This window comes from Megascapheus bottae, chromosome 12 (genome assembly GCF_031878675.1).
Source record: "Megascapheus bottae isolate mThoBot1 chromosome 12, mThoBot2.hap1, whole genome shotgun sequence".
Classification (NCBI taxonomy): Eukaryota; Metazoa; Chordata; class Mammalia; order Rodentia; family Geomyidae; genus Megascapheus; species Megascapheus bottae.
In genome coordinates, this window is record NC_143520.1 from 6030001 (window position 1) to 6052374 (window position 22374).

Consider the following 22374-nt stretch of genomic DNA (forward strand, 5'->3'; position numbering starts at 1 on the left):
TGAGTAAAAAAAAAGGAGAATGGCTTTCAGTGATCTACAAAACGTCTACATTTACCAGCAGACAAAGGGTCACTGTGTAGAGTCAAGGGAGACACAGGCTTAATTATTTACTTAAGGTAGGTATTTAGAGAACACGGTTTCCTAATCACATATAAATAATTCTTTGGGAAAATGACAAGCTTAAACACAAATTCTGGAGAGTAAAGTTATAGAAGTTTTGTCAAGGAACAAAATGATCCAACTTCAAATCGTATAGCTTTGCTAATTATATATATATATATATATTCAAATAAAACATTATTTCAGAATAATGTAGGCATTGTTGGTATAATTAATATAGGCACTGTTCAACAGCTGAACAAAAAATGAACAATAACAAGAATTCAAATCCTTGGTCTCACTAAGAATATCAATTAATTTAAACAAGATTTATAGACTATCCTCCAGAATATGATCATAAATAAATCCATCATTCATCACTGTAAAAATAACTTCAAAATGTAAAAGAGACCCTGGACCTAAGTTAAATTTAAAAGTGTGGGTAAAATGGGTAAAGGAGACCCTTTCTTTTGTGGGGGAGGAGTGTTGGTCATGGAACTTGAATTCAGGGCCTGGTCACTGTCCCTGAGCTTTCTTTGCTCAAGGATAGTGCTCTACCCCTTTGAGCCACAACACCACTTTTGGTTTTCTGGTTGGAGAAGAGTCTCATGGACTTCCTGTCTGGCTGCCTTTGAATCACAACTCTCAGGTCTCGGCCTCCTCAGTAGCAGTACAGGTGTGAGCCATCAGCAGCTGGCTGAGAACCTTCATGTAAAATGCAGACTAGCACGATAATTGGTACATGTGAGGACATAAACAGAAGTTTTAGTAACATGTTCTCATTTTGGTGAAGGTGACAAGCTTTAGACAACTTGCAAAATAGACCCTTAGTATCTTCTAGTCAAAAATTCCCATTTCTGAGTTAGCCATCAAGAGGCTAAAAGGGAGAGGATGATACCTACTTTGGAAGCATGACGTTCAAAGTTCCCACAGGCAGGATTTCCATTGACTTGCCCCAGAATTTGTTTTTCCATCTGATATCTAAGTGATATAGGCAGAGGACAAAAAATATACATCAAATCTAATCATTTGTTTATAAAATCTAGCTTTTGCAATACTTTACAAAAGGCTTCTTTTTGTTGTAACAAAAAGCTTTTGTAATTAGTTTGTTTTATACTGTGGATTTAACACCAGAACCTGAAGGTAGCCCAAGAGGATGTGATCAGAAAGAGAAGTTACTACCTGTGTCTCCATAATCATACTCCATGTTTATTTTCAATGGGTAAAGCTAGGAGAATCCTGGAATAAGATGAGTATATACACATCTATATGTGCATTTGTGTATATACAGACTCTACAATATTCAATATTCAAAGAGTAATATATATATCAAGCCTGAGGTATATGTAAAAATAATTACAAATGGCAAGACCATTGATTTATGTACACATTTGTCTCCTGCACAGAATATGACTTGAGAAAACAGAAAAGAAATGAAATCTCTAAACACAGGTGTGGAAGATTATGAGAAAGTGGGATCAACTTCACGAATACTTTCCCACACTGGCTGTTAAGACACAGTTTGAGGCCCGGAACTTTGTCTTACATGATGGCTAAACTGCTTTACTCAGATTTACCAGCACATGTATTAATAACTACCTCGTCTCATTTTGGTGAACCAACAGAACTTAGTGCCAGCTCCACAAAATTTCTGATTCTTGGTTATGACAAATAATGATGTATTGTTCTATTTTACAACGAAGTGATAGTTGTGATGCATTTTGTGCATTTTTCAGGTTAAGAAAATGCTTATGAGAAGCGTTATGCTATGAGCAACCAAAAACAGCCTTCCAAATGTAGAGGCACTACTTACTGGTCAAATTTACATACACACTCTTCTCTTTCTAGTCATTTCAAATTTTATTTTAGGCAAGATTGTTACATTTTCACAGGACAATTGGCATTAATAAGTAGACTTCAATCCAAACCCCCAAACCCCAATGAATTAAGAGTACAAATAACAGTCTTCCTTTGGCATCTATGACAATAGTTCCATTATCTCCATAGACACCAACAACTAAAGGTAAAGCAGTCCTTCATATAATATGCAAAATATTTGCATTTAATTTAGATACATCCTCCCATATACTCGAAGCCATCTCCAGATTGCTTATATACTTAATATGATTTAAATGCTAGGCAAATAGTAGTGATACTACGTTGCTTTGATAATTAAAAAAAAAGCTGAGAAGAAAGGCGGCATGTTCAGTACAGATATAACTGCGTTTCCACATGCTTTCCATCTGAGGTTGGTTCAGTCTGCAGATGTGGCACTCATGCACATGTGGACTGACTGTGTGTCTAAACATACTGTGACCACAAAGCTTTCCTTCAGAAAAAAATCTCTGTGCACACCTTAAGAAGCAAGAAGGTTGAGTGATGCCATTACAGATGCAGACAAGTCACTCTACGAGAAGGTAACGGCTCCGGAGGGGGGTGCAGTCAGTACTACACTGCTGTTCCACAGATCTAGGCTTTGCTTCCTAGATCAATGATCTAACCCCTAACACAACATGGTTTTATATTATACCAGGACATTTAATTTCTAAAACTAAGCTCTACATGAATTACCAACACTCTGAACTTCAAAGTCAGAAATCTAAGCTGAGTAAATGTATTATCAGAAGCCAGAATATTTCCTCTAGGTATATAAATTGACGTTAAATGTTTACTGACCTTGCCAAAACACAAAATTCTTTGATTCACAGTGACAGGCAGAAATAGGTGGATGATGGCTAACCTGACAGATAAAAACAAAAAAGGAAAGGAGAGCAGTGTTAAAACTTCTACAAATAATACTTTTTTAAATAATATTTTTCTTCTTGAAATGGCTTTCTCTAGTGAAAACTATAATTCTTCCATTTAGTGTGGCTATGAATTAACACTCTGTGAATTAGTCTCAAAGTGTGGAAGCAAATCTTTACTTTTAAGACTTAATGCTTAAACACAGGGGATTTATGAACATTTGGTGGGGTTAAGTGAGATTTCTTTGAACTGGTGTAATAACTCATCCCAAATGATAGTTATCGAAAGGCTATTTCATCACCAAACTGCCTTTGAAGACCATTTTACCTACGAAGAAACTTCACTTACTTGTTCTGAGAAAAATCGGAATCCTTTGTCTTCTCTAATGCATTCATAAGTCTCTCCAAGGACTGGGTTGAATGGCTTACTTCCTGCTCTGAAATAGGTGGAGCAATATCCTGAAACTGCAAATGCAGCAACAAGAACCTGTTAAAATATTCAAAAGAGGGACAACATTATAGAGGGGTCTATTGCCAGGTAGGTTCATTTGTCTAGATTCCTCTACATCTTCTTCAGTCCATGTTGATTTCATGCCTTTTTCATTTTCAGTTAGTGCCCAAGTGGAAAGCAAGCAATAATGAGGTTAAATGACTTCTAGGAGAGGCAGCAGGTCAGAGATCCAGTGCTCTTCATTCATATCATGAGTAGCAGAGTTGAAAGGTAATGAAAGCTAGTTTACAGGTTATGCCACATGTATATGATCTGAGCACTGTATGAAGGAGGGTCTGGCTGCTGTGCCTGTCCAAGGGCAGGGTAAGTTCTCCAAAGACACATGGAGTAAAGGGTAAAGTACCAACAGCTAGTTACTTTCTGAAGCCTCCTGTGGCATTTTGAAAAGCTGGTAAAGCAAAGCTCAACATGCTTTCAGCCTCTAGCAAGTATGATACCTTTGTATCTTAACTTTTCAAAGCATACTTTAGGCTACTAAAAAGTCACAAAATGTGGATGTTCTAGTAAGGGTATCTAGAACTGTTTGGCCTTGTTTGATTATGCAAACAGACTATTTTCTCTCTTACCTATGCAGTGAGAATGTTATACAAAACATAAAGTGTGTCATCATAATGGCCTGTAGCTGAGGCCTGATCCCTGCAGGATGCTGCCCTGTCCTTTATTACCATGCGCTCATAAGGGTCATCCATCTCAGATGCCTTGTCCAGGAGCTCACTGTATTCGATCTCCTCACAGAGATGCTGCAGGGTGTTGAGTGGCTCGTTCAGTTCCACGGGCATGGAGACTTTTGACAGGTCTTTTCCAATGTTGTTTCTCAAGATATTCCACAAGTTAATGTTACTGGTGTCGGGGCAAGGGGCAGGCAGGCAAGTACGACGGCCATTCCGGAAGGCACCTCCTGTAAGCTCCCCATTCAGGACTGGAAGAGCGAGAATCATAGTGAAAGAACTTTGTTTTTCTGATTGTATAAAACTAGAGAGTACAATATCTCAAATAATTCTGATTCAAATACATTTCTTTCTATCACACACTATCAAGAACAAAGTTATTTCTACATGAGGTTGCCAACAAATGCACAAAGCATCAGTCTTTTTTTAAGTAAAATGTTGAATATACTCAAATATTAAGACAAGTCAAATGGAAAAATAAATGTGCGTAGCAAGGATTCAAATTCTGATTATAAACTAGATATAATTATTTTTTTTACTTAATCACATGCCTACCATATCTCACGACTATCTCAATAGACGATGCAATATAAAATTTATAGGACAATCAGTTGAAAAAAGAACCATTAAGGGTGATAAAGTGGATGACTCCTTATTAATTCACCAGTATTATAATTTGATATGTAGGAAGAATAACCTAGAAGCTCAAACAGTGCATACTTTGCCGGGAAATGTTGTCTGCAACGCTAGTATTGTCTTCAGATATGTTATCACTCACATCACTGATGTAAGACTCATCATCTGATGCCTAAGGGAGAAAAGAACACAAAGGGGTCAGAATTCTTATGATTCTTGCCTTGAAAGCTCAGCTCATTAAAGGATTAACAAAACTACAAAAAACCCCAAATACTAGCCATGTATCAGTGGCTATTCAGGAGGCTGAAGTCTTAGAATCACACTTTGAAGCCAGCCTAGGCAGATAAATCCACAATATTTTTATTTTCAATTAGCCAGAAAAAAGCCAGAAGTGAAGGTATGGCTCAGGCAGTAAATGAAAAGTTGATCAAGAATGAGCCCTGGATTCGAGCTCCAGGACCAATAAACAAAAACAAACAAAACTCAAAATACTGATGAAATAAGAAACAGATGCAATAGTGGAAAATAGTAGTGGAAAATATATCTGGCTTATGTGCAAGAAATACTAAGTCTTCTATGAACTGGGTCACTGGATATTAGAAAGGAGACTGGTCTTTAAAGCCTTGAAATACAGTTATGGGAGAGGCCCAGGGAATGTCAGTACACAGCTAGAGATATTTTAGAATGATAGAATATTTTTTTCTGGTTTGCAGCTTATTTTGTAACTTTGTTTATGCCCAAGATTTTTGCCCTTAAAAGTTTTAAATTTGTGTGTGATAAAAGCAATTAGTCTTTATTTAGAAAGTTTCTGGGTTTATTGTTAATGTTTTAAAAATAAAGGTTGAAGAGAACCCTTGTATTGACAGTGAAGCTCCAATAAAATGAATGCATGCATAGATGATCAATGGGCCCTTTGCTTTTGCACACAGAGGAAAGCTACACAGGTAGAAAATGAAGAGTACATTTCTTTTCTGATTCATATCTCCACTGTACCTGGTTCCCATTTTTCCCACTGACTGCAACACTGCCGAAGGTAAGCACCACGGTAACTAGACAAACTAACTTTGTTCGTTTGATAAGGAAAAAAAGTAAAACCAGATATTCCACACAATGTCCCTGAAAAAAATTGAATTATATTATATTCATTTATATCTGAGGAGACAAAAATCCTGAGCTCCTATTACATGAACCTTTGTTAAGGAAACACTCATGTTTCTGTTACAAAAAGCTAAAACCAAGAATACCTCTTCAATTTCTGTTCTCTCCCATTAATATACCATCAAATTACTCAATATTATTGACATAAAAGAATTCTGGAATAATGGTAAGATATATATATATATATATTATATACATTTGTGCAGTAACAGTCTGGACTGTCCTGACAAACCCTCTTGTAGGTAGGCTAAAGATTCACGATATTTTATTAAAAGTTTTTCAAGAAATCCTGGAGGCAAATACTCTTTTCATGAACTTTAAGACTGAAATAAGTTCAAGAAATACTATTTCTTAAATTTCAGGCATGTAGCATCGCACAAACAAGTTTAAGAATGGAAACAAAACAAGTAGATCATTCTAGAAATAAAAAGACCATTTAAAAATGTCAACTCTGGCGCCAGGAATTTGGCCTAATGGTAGAGTGCTTGCCTAGCATGCACGAAGACCGGGTTCAATTCCTTGGTACCACATACATAGAAAAAAAGCCAGAAGTGGTGCTGGTAGAGCTCTAGCCTTGAGGAAGTCCAGGAAGTCAAGCCCAGGACTGGCAAAAAAAAAATCAACTGGATTCATTTCATTCATGTTTTGAAATAATTTTTTCTTTCTTGTTTTTTTGGTGGATCATAGGGCTTGAACTGTGGGCCTGGGAGTTCTCCCTGAGCTCTTCCTCTCAAGGATACCGCCCTACCCCTTGAGCCACAGTCCTTCTTCCTGTTTCTAGTGATTAACTGGAGATGAGTGTCATGTTCGTTAGTGCCTGGGCTGGCTTTGAACTGAGATCAACAAATCTCAGCCTCCTGAGTAGCGAGGATTACAGGCATGAGACACTGTGCCAGGCAAAATAAATTTATTCTAAATTTACAAAGTTGTACAAAGAAGTTTCAATTTAAAAGTCTAGTTTTGTATATAAATGCAGCTTGACCAATGTCACCCCTTAAAAAGACTTTCCCCTCATTTTTCATTTGCGTGTTCCAGTCCTGGTACTTGAACTCAGGGTCTGAGTCCTGGCCCTGAGTTTTTAGGCTGAAGGCTAGTGTCTTACCACTTGAATCAATCAGATTTAAATTAATGTCTAGTTTTGTATACAAATGAATCTTGTTAAATGTCACCCCTTAAGGGGCTTTTCTGTGTGTGTGTGTGTGTGTGTGTGTGTGTGTGTGTGTGTGTGTGTGTGTGTACACACACATGTGCATGCATGCTAGTCCTAGGGCTTGAACTCAGGGCCAGAGCTTTTGCCCTCAAGTAGAAAATGGATTGAAGAAGAAAAGAACGTAGGCAGGAAAACTATTTATGGGACAGATGGGATAATCCACCAGGGGAGAAAATGATCATTAATTAGGTTGGAGCAGAGGCAGGAAAAAAACGGATCTGAAAAGTTGTAGGACTTGATGAATGGATTGGTAGTAAGAGATAAAAGTGGTGAGCAAAGGTAGGCCAAGAGTAACTAACACCTGGGTAGACGAGCCAAAGATGGAAAACCAGGAGTAGGGATGGGTTATTTTTATTCCTTGAAGGTGGGTGGTGACTATGGAAAGGGTTTGTTGAGTAATGTTTTTTAGACATGATGAATTAAAGATTCTATGAACAGCCAACTAGTAAAGTCTAACAGGAAGCTGGCAACGTGGATTTCTGAAGTAACTCTCTCCAATTCTGTTCTGTTCCTGAGTTTTAGACTTGGCTATCCAAATGTCTGACAGACAACCCTAAGAGGTCTAACACGCTCATGATGCTGCAAAGTAAACGTATTATATTTATGTTGCATTCCACTTCTTCATTTCCTTGTCACTAGACTCATGCTTCCCCTTTGGACTGCTGCAGTAATTTGTTCCAAATCTTTATGTCTATATTCACAGTATCCAAGGAAACTGTAAACTGGACACTCAGCTGGTTTTGCATCAAGAACTTGGATCCAGGAAGATAGCCTAGTGGAAGATGGATTTGAGCTCAGATACTATGCAGTCACACATGACTGCCGCTGACTGAAGAAGGACGGAGGCCTGATTAATAATGGAGGCCCAGAAGAAGTCAGTCCAAAAACCTCCACTATCCAGGAGGCTGAGGAAGGAGGGTTGCATATTTATGGCTAGCTTGTGCAACAAAAATGAGACAAAAAAGAAAATTCTGTAGCATTTCTCTGGCATGACAGACTAAACACCTGTCCACACGGCAAGGTAAAGATTCTGATCTCCTCAACAAAGGAGAGGGAGCTAAGAGCCTGACCTCCTTAGCCTGAAGTTCACTCAACTCACTTTTCCCGTTTATTGCTCACCAAGCAGCCTTCCTGACATGAGGCTTGTCATGCACATATAGCTACAGGAGAAAAGGTACTAATAGAAAGCAGGATTATTCTGTCCATGATACCAATTATCATTACAATAATTAAACAAGTTCTTTGGCTTCTAATGGAAGTATCAGTTAACATGTCAATCCATGCTGGGAGATCTGAGAGACAGGTGCATGTCTTAGACACTAAAAGATTCAGCATCTGATACAAGATTCTGTTTCACATTTCTCCAATATAGAAGTGATACTTGTTCATTATTTCTTTTTCATTTCCACTTCTTTCATTTAAAAAGGGACGTATGATTGCCAACACTCCAAATCGATTGCTAGTATTTGTCAGAATGCTTCTTCTACATCTATTTTCTTTGCATACCTTTAGCAACTATTTCATATTTTTTGTCAAAATGCAATGCAGATTTGCAAATTATCTAATAGTTCATGTGGGAGTTTTGTCTTCTTTGCAAGAAAACAAACAAGAAAATAAGCAAAAGCATTAAGGTATACCGGAATATATTTTAATAACAGAACAAATGTCTACTACCTGGTTAAGAAAATGATTCCCTATTTCTGAAACCTTGTCAAAACTTATGAAAATAAATAACAATCCAAAGAAGCATTTGTGGTGGCCAATGACTAACCACCACAAACTGTAATTCTCCAAATAGAATCATGCAAACCATCGTTCTAAACTCAAATTCATGTCAGTGCATAGATACATGATATGCATGTTTCTGCATGTGTGCACCAATGGTGATTTCCTAATTCTCTCATTTTCCCCAACATTTATTAGCTAGTTTACTTCTACAAACAACTTTGCCATCAACTTTTTGGTTACTTCACAGAAATATCATAGAAATAAAAAGTCAGAATAAATGTTTGATTCTTTCCCTTCCTGCATCCAATTTAAGAGAAATAATTTGAAGCCCTGAAGTGGTGTCAAGAATGCAGTAAACAGCAACTGATACAGTTTGCATTTTTTGGCTTTGCAGCAATTGGAGCATCTATGATGGAAACAAATAACTGTAGTCTTTGTTTAATACACTCACATTGACAAGCAGCAGAAGTTGACATACTCATGAACCTTACCTCATTCTCTGATGAGCTTGCAGACAGAAGCACCTCTTGAGCATCAAAGAACTCAGATACTGACTCTGACATGGAGAGACGACTCTCGTTGGCTACTTGTTGTGACAAGGGGAGACTGACATGGATTTGGTCACCAGGCTATTATATAAAGGAAAAACATATGGTTTAATTGTGTGTGTGTGTGTGTGTGTGTGTGTGTGTGTGTGTGTGTGTGTGTGTTTCTGCCTTCTGGTAGAGGAAATAGTTTTTTTTGTGTGTGTGATCATGGGGAGCTTGAGTTCATGACTTTGCACTTGCTCTGCTTGCGTGCTTTCCAAGTGCTCTACTCTGAACCATGCCTCCAGCCTTGTTTTGTATTGGTTATTTTAGAAATGGAATCTCATGGACTTTTCTGCTTGGGCTGGCTTCGAGTTTGGAGCCTTCAAATCTCAGCCTCCTGAATAGCCAGGATTTCAGGCCTGACCCAAACTGGTATGCAGAAACAAAAACTTCACATTAGTTGGATCTTTATAGAAAGCCACACTCATGTTAAAAGAGTGGTGACACTTTCTACTATATAAGATTCATTCTATGTCTAAAGACTCCAAAAGACACATAGTTAAGAGATGTTGGTATTGACTTGATTTAAAATCTCTGCTCCACTGACAGTAAATGGAACTTAACAGGTTAAGCCTCTATTAACAGAAGAGGTGCGTAAAAGCTGTTTTTGCTGGGCTCACAAATTAACTGAAACCAGGAGAAAAGCTTTGCACCTCTGCCTCCATTTCATATGCACCTCTTGTCTAAACAATTCTCTGCAGTCACTTTGCAATCATTCTCTAATCACCTTAGGTTCCAGGAAGGACGGGATTGACTGATGCTATCTATGACAAGGGGCCAAAACTACAGCTGTGAAGCCACAGAACCTCCTTAGAACAGTCCATTGACTATGGACTGCAGTAATAGCTTACCCAGAACCCCTCCTCAAACAAGGAATGAAATAATAGTCAGGCCACACTTCGACCACAGTTGAATGATTATGCATACCTCTCTCCTTCTCCTACCTAAAACTCACATCTGTACCTAATGACAGCTAAAGATATGTCAAATTGCTATTTTCTCATGGCATGCCTTGGGCCATGTAGTAAATCGCCTTTTTCTGTCCTTTGCCATAAATATTTGACATAAAGAGGAAAACTACCAATCTATTATGTAGAACTTCTGGAGTTTGGGCTTGAGATCTAAAAACTAATTTTTATTTACAATTTGAATTTATTATACATACAAATCTGTTCTTAAGCTTGTCGTTATCAGTCATGTGCTAGCTACTATAACAAATCTCAAGAAATATCTATAGACACTGCTAGACACATGTTAAGAAAATGATATCTAAGACTAATTTTTGAGATAGAATATAAAAAATCATTTCCCAGCTAGAAGATAACTTCTGATCAATAAAACACAGCTGTATTTCAAATAAAATATTGGATTTTGTTCATTAAGTGATAATGATTGTTTTAATCACAAAACATGAAGAATACATAATATGTATGTTATGTATTTATTCTACTGCATACTTCAGTTTGAAAAGAAACTCCCATGGAGGATTATTATATAAGTTTTTAATGATAAATTTTAATGGTAAAATACTTCTACATTGTGGACAGTTTGGTGAATACAAAAGTCATCAGAGATTAAGGGTATTGGGGCATATGGAAGCAGTTGTAGGGAACTTAAATAATGATACAATAATTTGGAATAATATGTCCTAAGCAGTTAGATAGTAGAACTCTCAAACCTGTAGATTTCTAGCAAACTACTGGTCTTTGATGCAAAGAGGGTGTTAGTATTAGTTAAAACTCTCAACTTGTTACATGCATCACTGTGTAAGTTCTAATATTACTGTTGAAAAATATGCGTTCTCAGGGCCATAACAGAAGTTTTATAAAAGGTTCAAACAGAATTACATGTTGTTTAGCCAAAATTCTGCCAATTCCCTTATTCAGCTATTATTTCTTGAAATGGAATAATTAGAGCATTTGCCTTAGATAGTTGTTGACAGTACCAAATAGGACAATACATGAATGATTAGCACAATTTCTGGTACACAGTGAACATTCACTTGACAACTGTTAAGTATTAATTATAATCATCATCAAGAGGAGTTGCGGCAGCGAAATTAGTGTTGTCATAGCAGGTTTATATGAATTTATATGAATTCTGTCTTTAGATAGCTCCTTCTAAACAAAAGTTCAGAAAACTCTTACGTAGCAACTTCCCAGGTAAAAATGCTTCTATTCCTCTCACTGGCCATTTGGAAAACACTGGCCATTTAGTAAATTAGGCTGAAGTAAATAAATAAACATTTGGTAGCATTATATGAACAGAGGAATAAAAATAGACACTGGACACCAAAAATAAATTATGTCATTCCTGGCATAGTGGCTCATGCCTGTAATCCTTGCTATGCAGGAGGTTGAGATCTGAGGATTGCGGTTCAAAGCCAGCCCAGGCACTAAAGTCCATGAGACTCTTATCTCCAATTCACCACTAAGAAAACTGGAAGTGGTGCTGTGGCTCAAGAGGTAGGGGGTCTTCCTTGAGCTGAAGACCTCCAAGACAACACTCAGGCCCAGGGAAAGGGCAGTAGCCTTGAGCTGAAGAGCTCGGGGACAGCACCCAGGCCCAGAGTTCAAGCCCCAGGACTTACAGAAAGAAAAAAAAAGAATAAATGATGTCACACAAATACATTCATTATTCAAAATAACACTGAACTGTCAATGATACAAATACTTATGGGGAGAATATTATTACAGTGAATTAACTGTATTGAAATAAACAAAAATGCATACTAATTTTATATGCTATAATGGGTGTTTTGTATCCATTAAAAATAAGTCTTACCTCATCCGGGCTAGGAATAATATTTACACTGACAACCTGATCACAAATAATAGACTCTGAATGTATTCTGTTCAGTCGACTCCTTAGTTCAGCATTCTGGTTGAGTGCCTTAAAATAGCAAAAACTGAAGTTGTAATTGCATACTAACAAACCCAAAACAGAACAAGTCTACAGGTACAACCTATACAAGAAAGTCTGTGATGTTCTTAGCTACTTTTGGAATCATTTTGAGTCAGATCCTATCAGTAAGTAAAAAATAAATGGCTCAGGATTCGGGTAATTTTTTTTTTTGTAATCTATGATTACTACTTAGTAGATTATTGAGCTGAAAGAATTTATGGTCATCATCAAAGTGACATAGAAGAAGGTTCTCTCCCTTAGAGGCAGGCCCATTACATATCAGCCCGGTTTACCACCACATATATATTACCTTTTATAGTTGTGGATGAAAACTACTGACATTTTAGTTTTTTTTGGTCTCTCTTTTACTTGATCTAAAGTTCAAAGCTAAGTAATTTCAAAGCTAAGTAACTGTCTTAAAAATTATTTGGAAATGAAATGAACAACTTTGGTCGCATATCAAGAATTGTATTTCATCTGGTTAAAGAAACTAGCTCTATTTTTTTCTAGGATTACATATTAATACATGAGAACATGGCAGCAGAATAAATGAATGCAGACCCAAAGCTGCCTTTACTGAGCATGAGGACATTGATGATTATGATAAAGAACAAAACACTGATAGGGAGCCAACTTTGAGGTGGCCGGGTCTCAATACTTTCCCCACATCATAAACAAAAATCGGTAAAACATCACTCCTTCTAACACAGTTAACTGTGTGTAGTAATTACATTGACTACAAGAACAGAATAGCTTTACCTAAGCATGACAAAAGTCTGGGGATGTACAGGACACTAATCTGATGCATGGGAATTTACTGCATTTCTTTTTTCTTTTCTGTACTATGTAGCTCAGATGGGCCTTGAACTTACTATATTGTCTAGGATGTCTTTGATTTATTTTTCCTTTGCAGTACTAGGGACTGAACCCTGTGTGTATGATAGGCAAGCACTCTATCACTGAGTTATATCCCCAGCCCAGTATGTTCTATTTCTGATACTGATGTGGATCCGTGAATTTCTGTCAAGCCTCAAGTACAACACTGTGAGAAAGCTTGCCTCTGTTAAAATAATTCTAAGAGAGAAGTGATAATGTAGGGTTGAGGATAAATGTGAGGGCCCACTAAAGAGGTCATTAACTCTAGCAAATGGGCATTTTGCTTTATTTAGAGTAATACATATTGTAAACTAGCACAGGTACAATATATTACCATAATAATGACTGCACCTACTAAAATCACTGAGGATAAACACAAAGGAGCCAATCTTCCCACCTGTACTGACGGGGCCCAGTCCTGAGCATAGATGAGAACTGCTGCTTCTCTTTTCTCTCCAGCCTTGTTCCTATCTTTCTCTCCCTTTTGCTTTTTGAGGACAGATTAGTTTCCTTGGAGCTGTTGGCTTTTGTTTAAAGTCTTTTACAGCCAGTTTGGAAAATATGTCAAAAAACCCAGGTTGTGCGGTGTCAAATACTGAGAGATTTACTGAGTGCAGATCCATCGTGTTTGGATATAAGAAGAAACATGTGCCTGGTTACCTGAGAAATCAGGGATATGTTAGAAAATAGTGATTGTGTTCTTAGTTTAAAAAAAGGAAGGATGGGGCCGGGAGTTTGGCCTAGTGGTTAAAGTGCTTGCCTTGCATGCATGAAGACCCGGGTTCGATTCCTCGGTACCACATACATAGAAAAAAGCCAGAGGTGGTGCTGAGGCTCAAGTGGTAGAGCTCTAGCCTTGAGAAAATCCAAGGACAGTGCTCAGGCCCTGAGCTCAAGCCCTGGACTGGCAAAAAAAAAGGAAGGAAGGAAAAACCAAATCAAACAACAAAAACAAAACACAAAAAGTCGTGTGCCTCAGAAGAACCCTAATATTTGGATTTTTATACTGCAAACGTGCTCAGTGTTGCTTTTCTTAGAGTAAAACTTCAAACACTTAAACATGGGGGGAAAAAACCCCCAGGACATTAATCTTACTGACTGCTCACTTGTTCTTTCATTATCTTTCTGCCTACAAGTACAAGTAAAACTTGTTTTAATCATTGGAATATTTGGAACCGGATAACTTGTCCTGCTAAGTTGCAAGGCTCATGGTAAATTGTCTGAAGGATTTAATTAGTGACTCACAATATTGACCTGAGGTTCTATGCAAACCTCAACAAAGTGACTGCGATTTATGTTAATGGAAATAATGTTAAAGAAATAACTCACAAAATCTCAAGAGCAGAGGTAAACAATGCTTTGCTTTAAGGCAGAAATGTTAAATGCATATTTCCTCTTTATAAGGGAAGTTGTAGAATTGTTTGTTCTAGATATTTAAAGATATTAAATTATAGCCCAGTACAGGTGGCTTTTGCCTGTAACCCAGTTCAAGGAGAGAAAAAGTGAGACGCTTCCCTCCAATTAACTACCAAAAAGTTGCATGTGGAACTTTGGCTCAAGTTGTGGAGTTTTACCCATGAGCAAAAAAGCTCAGGGACAGTGCCCAGACTGAGTTCAAATCTAAGACTGGTGCATGTGTGAGGGGAAACAGGGATGGACACACACACACACACACACACACACACACTCTCTCATTTAAACTTAACCTTTTCCAATTTTCATTAAATATGATCTTGCTTATAGCTGTGTTTGAAGAGCAATAAAATTAGCCAGGAACATTAGTAACAAATAACACAAAGTGTTTGTTTTATGTATGAAAATATTTTTATATGAAAATAATTGTTTCTTTTTCTTAGATGTTATGCAAAAGTTGGTTCTGGAGATTAAAATATGATATTTACAGCTTTTGAATGGCCTAAGTCTGTCTCTCTGAATTTCTTCCTTTCTTTTCTCTTTCCTTCTCTTTTCTCTGCTTCTCTCTTTTCAATCTGTCTTTTTTCTTGTTTCTCTCAGTTCTCTGTGACTCTGTCTCTCTCTGTCACTTATTTTGAGACAGGGTCTTGCTATATTGCTAAGCTGACCTACAGCTTGTGATACTGCTGACTCTGCCTTCTTTAGCTGGGATTCTAGCTATGGACCTCAATATCTTTAGATTAAAAAACAAGATGGTCATTTTGGCAACTTAAAGTCTTTCAAATTTGACAAAAATACAAAAATCTGACTCTCACTCACACAATACTTCCCGGCGATCATGATGGACAGCTGCATTCCAGCGTAAAAACAACTCTGGTTTTTGAGGTTTTTCTGATACTTAAATTATGGTTAGCAGTTTTCTGACCATAAGTGTTGGGCTTTCAAATAGAAAAATACTAAAGATGTACTAACATTATACATAAATGTATCTTGACATTCACTAGGCTAGTGTGGGGAAATTGGGGAAATACTTTTTTTTTTGCCAGTCCTGGGCTTGAGCTCAGGGCCTGAGCACTGTCCTTGGACTTTCTCAAGGCTAGAGCTCTACCACTTGAGCCTCAGCACCACTTCTGGCTTTTTTCTATGTATGTGGTACTGAGGAATAGAACCTGGGTCTTTGTGTATGCTAGGCAAGCACTCTACCACTAGGCCAAACTGCGGCCCCTGGGGAAATATTTCTATGAACCATATCACCAAAGCCTATTCTCTTCTCCCTTTGGTAGCAAGTGGGTAGCAAAGAAAAAAATAAATCTTGGTAAAAAGTAGTCTTACTGATATGAAGAATAAAAATTTTCTACTCTTTAACTTTTTTACATTTTAACTTTTTCAATCTTCAAAATTTTATCTTATTTTACTTTTTTGCTGGTAGCAGGACTTGATCTCAGGACCTTGCCCTGTCATTTGGCTCTTTTGCTCACAGTTAGTGCTCTACTTACTACTTGAGCCACACCTCTAGCAGAGCGTTTTGCTGCAAGATGCTGTCTTATGGACTTTTATGCTCAGGCTCACCTTAACCTTGATCCTCCAGGTCTCAGCCTTTTGTGTAGTTAGGATTACAGGCCACTGACACTTGGCAAGAAATTTAAAAAATTACTGCCAATATTAAAATCAAGGTTATAGTTTACCACTATTTGCAAGAAAAAAATCACAATTTGTTGTCAAAATATTAATATTGTATTAGGATTGAGTTGTTTTGCTTTTTTTTGTGGTCCTGGGGCTTGAATTCTGGGCCTGGACACTGTCCCTGAGCTTCTTTTGCTCAAGATGAGCGCTCACTCTATCATTTGAGCCACAGCACCACTTCCCACTTTTTGAGTTTATTTGAGATACAGGGACTTTGTTACCTGGACTGTCTTCTAACTAGAATCTTCAGATCTCATCCTACTGCATAGCTAGGATTACACGAGTGAGCCATCAATGCCCACCTAGTTCTGGTTGTTTTTTTTTGAAGTATATGGAATTGCATTTCATTAATTTTTATTGCATTGCATTGTTGGGATAATGTATAAAGGGATTACAGTTACATTCATCAGGTATGGGCACATTGGTTCTTAAACCTTGATATCCCTTACATTTCATTAATTTTTATTTACTCATTTTTACATTTATAATTCCAAACAAATGTCATGTGTGCAACTCAAACATTTAAAAATAATACAATACATTAAAATCTTAATAATACTCATATTAATAATATATATGCAGTGGTAGAAAAAGTGGTTATTATATAACAGAAAAAAAGAATGGCAATTAATAACTCCGAGTCTGGAAACATCAGTGGAAAGTATAAGCTGACCACCCAGCATGCAGCAGCCATTTCTGAGCATCTTACAGGGATAACTCCTCCTTTTGCCTTGATTACACACACGGGTTTTTAAAGTTTCATATCATCATGACCTTCATGGTGTCACATTCACTTGTGATGCTCAGGGTCACATTTAGTATCCTTCCCTGGAACTCAAGCATTTTTCCTTGATTGATATCATGGGATTGTTGAGGAATCCAGGCATCATAAGGAAAAGGACATTATGAGTGATAACTAATATGAGGATCCTGAATATAAAGAATGTACCCAACGAGGCAAAGCAAGGAAAAAGGAGGCAGTTCACCAGCCAGTCTCCAGCCAACGAGCAAGAAAAGTGACCAAGACCTGTCTGTAACAGCATTGCTCTGTTAGTGTTGCCCAGAACCACAGTCTAACAGGGAGAAAGCACTGAAGCCAGGAATTCTGTCTACACCTCAGTAAGGGGTTTGCATTATTACCTGGTGAGATCAAACACATCACAAAGTATGCTCCTTTTCCCATGCCACATTTTCCTATATATATCCACGTCTAATATATATCCAAGAAACATACACTTCCTACTTAATCTATAAAAGAAGTTAATGATCTGAATTCCTACTTCTTTAGTTATTAGCCCTGACAGACAAAGGGTGAGAATTTACCTTAGACTAGATGACATATTGATATAAACATTTTGCTAAATTAAACTGTGGGTTCTGAAGGGAGGAAAAACACAAGGCGATTTCACAGCTAGAGAAGGATTTGAAACACATGGCAAAACTGGATCATCATAAAAGCAAACTCTCTGGGAAAAAAAAAGTGAAGCTGGTTCAAAAAGACAAGAAAATTAATACAGAAACTATCTAGTTTGCTAGATCTATCAAAACCCAAATTCTGGCAATCTTAATAAACACCTTGCTTTGTTTTCATTTGGAAAATGCAGAAAGTATAAAAAATTTAAAAAAATCCTTACTAATCAACTCTTGGTAATTTGGCTTATTTATCTATAACTTTTTTCTATGTCTTTATTTTACATTGTTTACTGGGTGCACTGCTTACACAGATATGTGCCACATACTCTTTGCACACAAACATTTGTTTTATACATTACAAATTTCATAAATGATTCATGACAGTAGCATAATAAGCAGTGACTTCCTATTACAGGCACATATGTAGTTACTGATTTTTGCTACAATAAATAATGCTGTAGTGAACATTGCTGTGCATAATTGTTTTCTATATTCAGTATTACTTCCTTAGACTATTCCTATCTACACAGACTTTTAAGGAAGATGGACTGAACACTTCATAAGGTTTCTTACATGTTGCCAAACCATGTGTAAAGAGATAGCAATTTAAACTTGGTAGTTTAAAAGATGTGAAAAATTATATGGAAAAATTTCATATTCAACAGAATTTGCCCAGTTGTAGGGAACTGTGGAATTCAGACACAGATATAAATACACCTGAGACTTTTATCCCAACAAAGAATATTTATTTTGGATATGTAAAATGCTGTGGCTAGGGCGGATGACAGATACTTCAATTGGGATTTTAAATTATGTTCCTGTGTAACTTATTCCAGTTTTTGCTTCTTTTTGAATATATATCATATTTTGCTGGTTCTAAGATGGGTATTTTCCTCCAACCACGAGCACTTCTGAAGAGCTATGTCAACTCAATTGATAGTAATATTTTTTTATTCCTCAGTAATGCACGAATGATGCATACAACAATTGTTGGCAAGTAGATTTTATGAAATGGAGTGATTCTTGCTGGAATTCTGTTGCTCACATTTAGACAGATTAAATACCTGGTATATTCAATACAAACGATGCACAATTTCTAGGGGCCAGAAATCAAACTAATGCCAGGGATATACTGAAGACAAACTGTACCAGTCCTGAATCTTTGATGATTACTGTAATTGGCAATACTGATATTGCCTTATCCTTGTCATATGTCATTTGATTTTTCTGTTGTTCAGGATAACGCACAAAAAAAGGTGTGAAATAAGGTCATCTATAAGGGATAGATGTCACAAAAATTATCCTATTGTATATGCATAAAGTATGAAATGTAATTTAAATTTCATAGGGTTAATAACAGAATTGTGCTGTATTTGTATACTAGATAGATCACAGAAATAATATTACTTTAGAAAAAAACTCATTTAACTGTCCAGCCTTGCAATATTTTTCTTGCTCAGAGATGTTAACAATTAATGCTGCACATGTAGTGAAGAATGCTAACTTGATGTATTTTATATACTATGTGCCTGCAAAAAAGAATGATATAGATTGCTGACCTGATACAGTATTCAAACGCCTCCTGAAAAGTGGCATTTTTAATCATTCTGTGAGTGTGTGTGTGTGTGTGTGAGAAATAGAGCATAAGCTTTAAAATTGCTAGATTATTTAAGTATCATCATTCTTTCTTTCACTCTCCATGTGGTCATGAGAAAGATATCTGGGGGTGGGGGTGAGGTTTAACTAATAACACATGAAAATATATCGAAGGTGCATTCAGGCTATCTAAAATCACACTACAGTATTTCTATCTTTAATAGAAAATATCTTTACAGCAAGGAAAACTTCTCAATGTATTCTAGCTATTTAGTACCTGTTCAATCTTCAGTAATGTATCTCGTGAGGTTCTGCAAATAGAATTGGCCAATGAGAATAAGCTGTATCATTTAATTGTCTCTCTCCTTCAACAACTCATCTGCTGGCATTTCCTAAGGATCTAAACTTGGTGAGATGACTGCCGAATTCCAGGGTCAACATTCAGGTCATATAGTATTTGCTACTAAGTTGGATGCTTTTTTCTTTTAAACTTTACACTTAATCTTAATGGTCATCACTTAGACAATTCTCTGTCGGCTTTCTCTAGCTATCCATCAAAGGATTCTCTTTGTCAGCTTGTCTTTAACATATGATTGTTCTTTACAGTAGCACCAGTGCTACTGCAGCTCTTTTATTCTTAGTCAAAACACAATTCATCCGCATTTATACTTCATTGTGCTGCTTAGATTTCCACATCTTTCTCTCTGTTTTCTGAGCTCTAGATCTGGTATCTAGATGTTCCACAGACACATCGGTTTCTATCAAAATCATCCATCATAAACCTCTGATAAATCAGTTCCTCTTTTGTTCCCTTTCTTGGTGGGGAAAGAACATATATATATACAGTTATCTAAATAATGTCCAGGATGGATAATTTTTGCTTTATTTTTCTTCCTCACTTCCTTTTTTAATTTCCTTTTTATCTTTCTCCTTCCTTTTCTTGGCAGTACTGGGGGTTGAACTCAGGGCCTTAGGTTTGGTAGCTACCACATGAACCCCCTGCCCTTAACTTTGTTGTTTTATTGTCCTTTTACACTTAGCAGAACTTCAAACTTCTCTGATTCATTTTCTCTTGCCCTGGGTCTACTGTCTCTTAAACCTATTCCCACCTATTCATTCTGGTATTTTCTTAGTTCAGAAATCTTATGAGCTTCATAATGTACTCTCCACTGTTTGCCCACCTGCTTTTTACTTTATCTATCATGGATAGCATATTAGACAAATCCTTCTAATATATCTAATTCATCGGTTACAAAATCTAATCCTTCTCTACTAATAGGAATAACTAAGGATAAATCTAAATTCCTTCGGGTGATTCCTCAATATGCTTGGTCCCCAGATACTCAAGTGCCTTCTTGTAAAATGAATTTCTTTGTCCTCTATCTTCTTCAGGCCACTTTGTAAAGAGTTTAACCTTAAGGACAACCATTCATTTGAAAGGCATAAACTGCCAATAAACTTAAATGCCTGAATAAAAGCTATGATGATTTCCAAAACAGAGTCTCACCTCAAAAGTGATGAGAAGAAAAGACAAATGCAAACACTAGGTTATTTACTAGGTAAGATAAAAGTTTTTTGTTTGTTTTTGGTGCTGGGGTTTGAACTTAGAGCCAGGCAGAAGCTCTACCACTACTACTTTACTTATGATCTCTGTGTATGTGTGTGTGTGTGTGCGCGCGCGCACCAATACTGGGGATTAACCTCAGGGCCTAACGCTCTTACTTGATGTGGGCACTCTATCACTTAAGCTACGCCTTCGCTTTTGTTGGTTAAGAGTCTCACAGATTAATCTGCCATGACTGACTTGCAAGCATGACCCTTGTATCTCAGCCTTCTGAGTAGCTAGGATTATAGTCATGAGCTACAACTGCCTGGACTTCACCCTTTTTAACTTTGGTTTTACAGTTTTTAGTAGTCTCTATAGTCTCAAATTATTTTTACATATTTCCATTCTTAATGAAACAAATGGAAATCAAAGGAGGCTGTGACTCTGATGCAAATATTTATTAATAAGAAAGGGAAATAATATCCAAAGGATATTTTATTTTACTTCATCATGTTAGCATCTTCTCCATCTCTGTCTACTTAGATCCTGTCTACTAAGGACATTTGTGCTCAGTTCAGGGAACTCCCATTCTTTTGTTATTGTTGTTGTTGTTACCTAAGTAATAACTATTTTCCTGGGTAAATACTGCTCATCTTTAATCAGATTAAGAACGTCTTAGAAAGGAAGCGCATAGTGTTCCATGCACAATAAATACATAGTACATAGCCAACTGAATGAATTAGTAAATAAACGAATGAATGGCTACTTTTAAAAATATTTTCCTAGTCATTTTTACCTTAAACTCAAATCTAGATCTCTAGACCATTCTTAACAAGATGCATATTAAAGAAATGAAGTGGAAAGCAAGAGAAAAATATTCCTATTTTTCTTAGTCAACCTTGATTTGTATTACAAAGCTTTCATCATTAAATACCCCCGAAGAAGTCATTCAACATTTAAGGGGCCAAGAGTATGTGTTTTATTGTGTTTGTAAGAGGATATTGGCATACTCATTTAACTAGTACTTTGATCTTTCTGACTGATGATACTTTCAGAATAGTGATCTTGAAGTTCAATTAATATCAACTGGCCAGTTAATGGATACATGTCTTGAGAAGCCTAGGCAGAAGGTTTCCTACACACACCCTCTGCAGGCCAGCGGACAGAATGCTGCAGTGATGCTCATGCTCCAGAGGTTTGAAGCGGTGTATGCACCTCAGCTACACTCAGGAGTTTCATAGCAAGTGCAAAAGGTATGGCCCTGACAGTAGTACACCGTAACATGAAACTTAAGACTATATGTTGACAATGGGTACATAAAACACAGTGTATACAGTTCACATCCCATTGTTAAGCACTAAAGAAACCAAGGAAACCATTCAGGCAAGATCTGATCCACATGAAAACCACTTACCCAGGCTTTGTTGGCTCCTTCACTCTGATCCAAGGCATCAGGAAGTGAACAATATTTTATATGAACACTGAGTTCTCACACAATATCACATAACAACACTAAATTCTTAAAGGAATTAAAGTAACTACATTTAAGGACTAAATGAGAATATTTACTTCAAGGGAAATAGTGCAAAAAGAGGGATA

At 36.9% G+C, this 22374-nt stretch overlaps 1 protein-coding gene and 1 long non-coding RNA gene across 8 annotated transcripts in view; one reads left to right on the forward strand and one right to left on the reverse strand.

Moving 5' to 3' along the window:
• Osbpl6 (oxysterol binding protein like 6) overlaps positions 1-22374 on the reverse strand; it is a 179002-nt gene that overhangs the window by 9392 nt on the left and 147236 nt on the right. For 4 of the 7 annotated variants that reach the window (XM_090342557.1, XM_090342561.1, XM_090342559.1 and 1 more), the window contains 8 exons: positions 22190-22213; positions 12129-12236; positions 9246-9383; positions 4743-4830; positions 4020-4273; positions 3193-3330; positions 2776-2839; positions 1002-1080 (listed from right to left, as the gene is read on the reverse strand). In XM_090342557.1, coding sequence (XP_090198683.1) covers positions 1002-1080; positions 2776-2839; positions 3193-3330; positions 4020-4273; positions 4743-4830; positions 9246-9383; positions 12129-12236; positions 22190-22213 — 893 coding nt within the window. The remainder of the gene's footprint in view (positions 1-1001; positions 1081-2775; positions 2840-3192; positions 3331-4019; positions 4274-4742; positions 4831-9245; positions 9384-12128; positions 12237-22189; positions 22214-22374) is intronic. The other 3 variants (XM_090342562.1, XM_090342560.1, XM_090342558.1) reach the window with 1 other exon arrangement.
• The window catches only part of LOC150056137 (uncharacterized), a 38913-nt gene continuing 22128 nt past the window's right edge, over positions 5590-22374 (forward strand). Inside the window, exon 1 of the long non-coding RNA XR_016537244.1 lies at positions 5590-5691. This is a non-coding gene — a long non-coding RNA (uncharacterized LOC150056137). The remainder of the gene's footprint in view (positions 5692-22374) is intronic.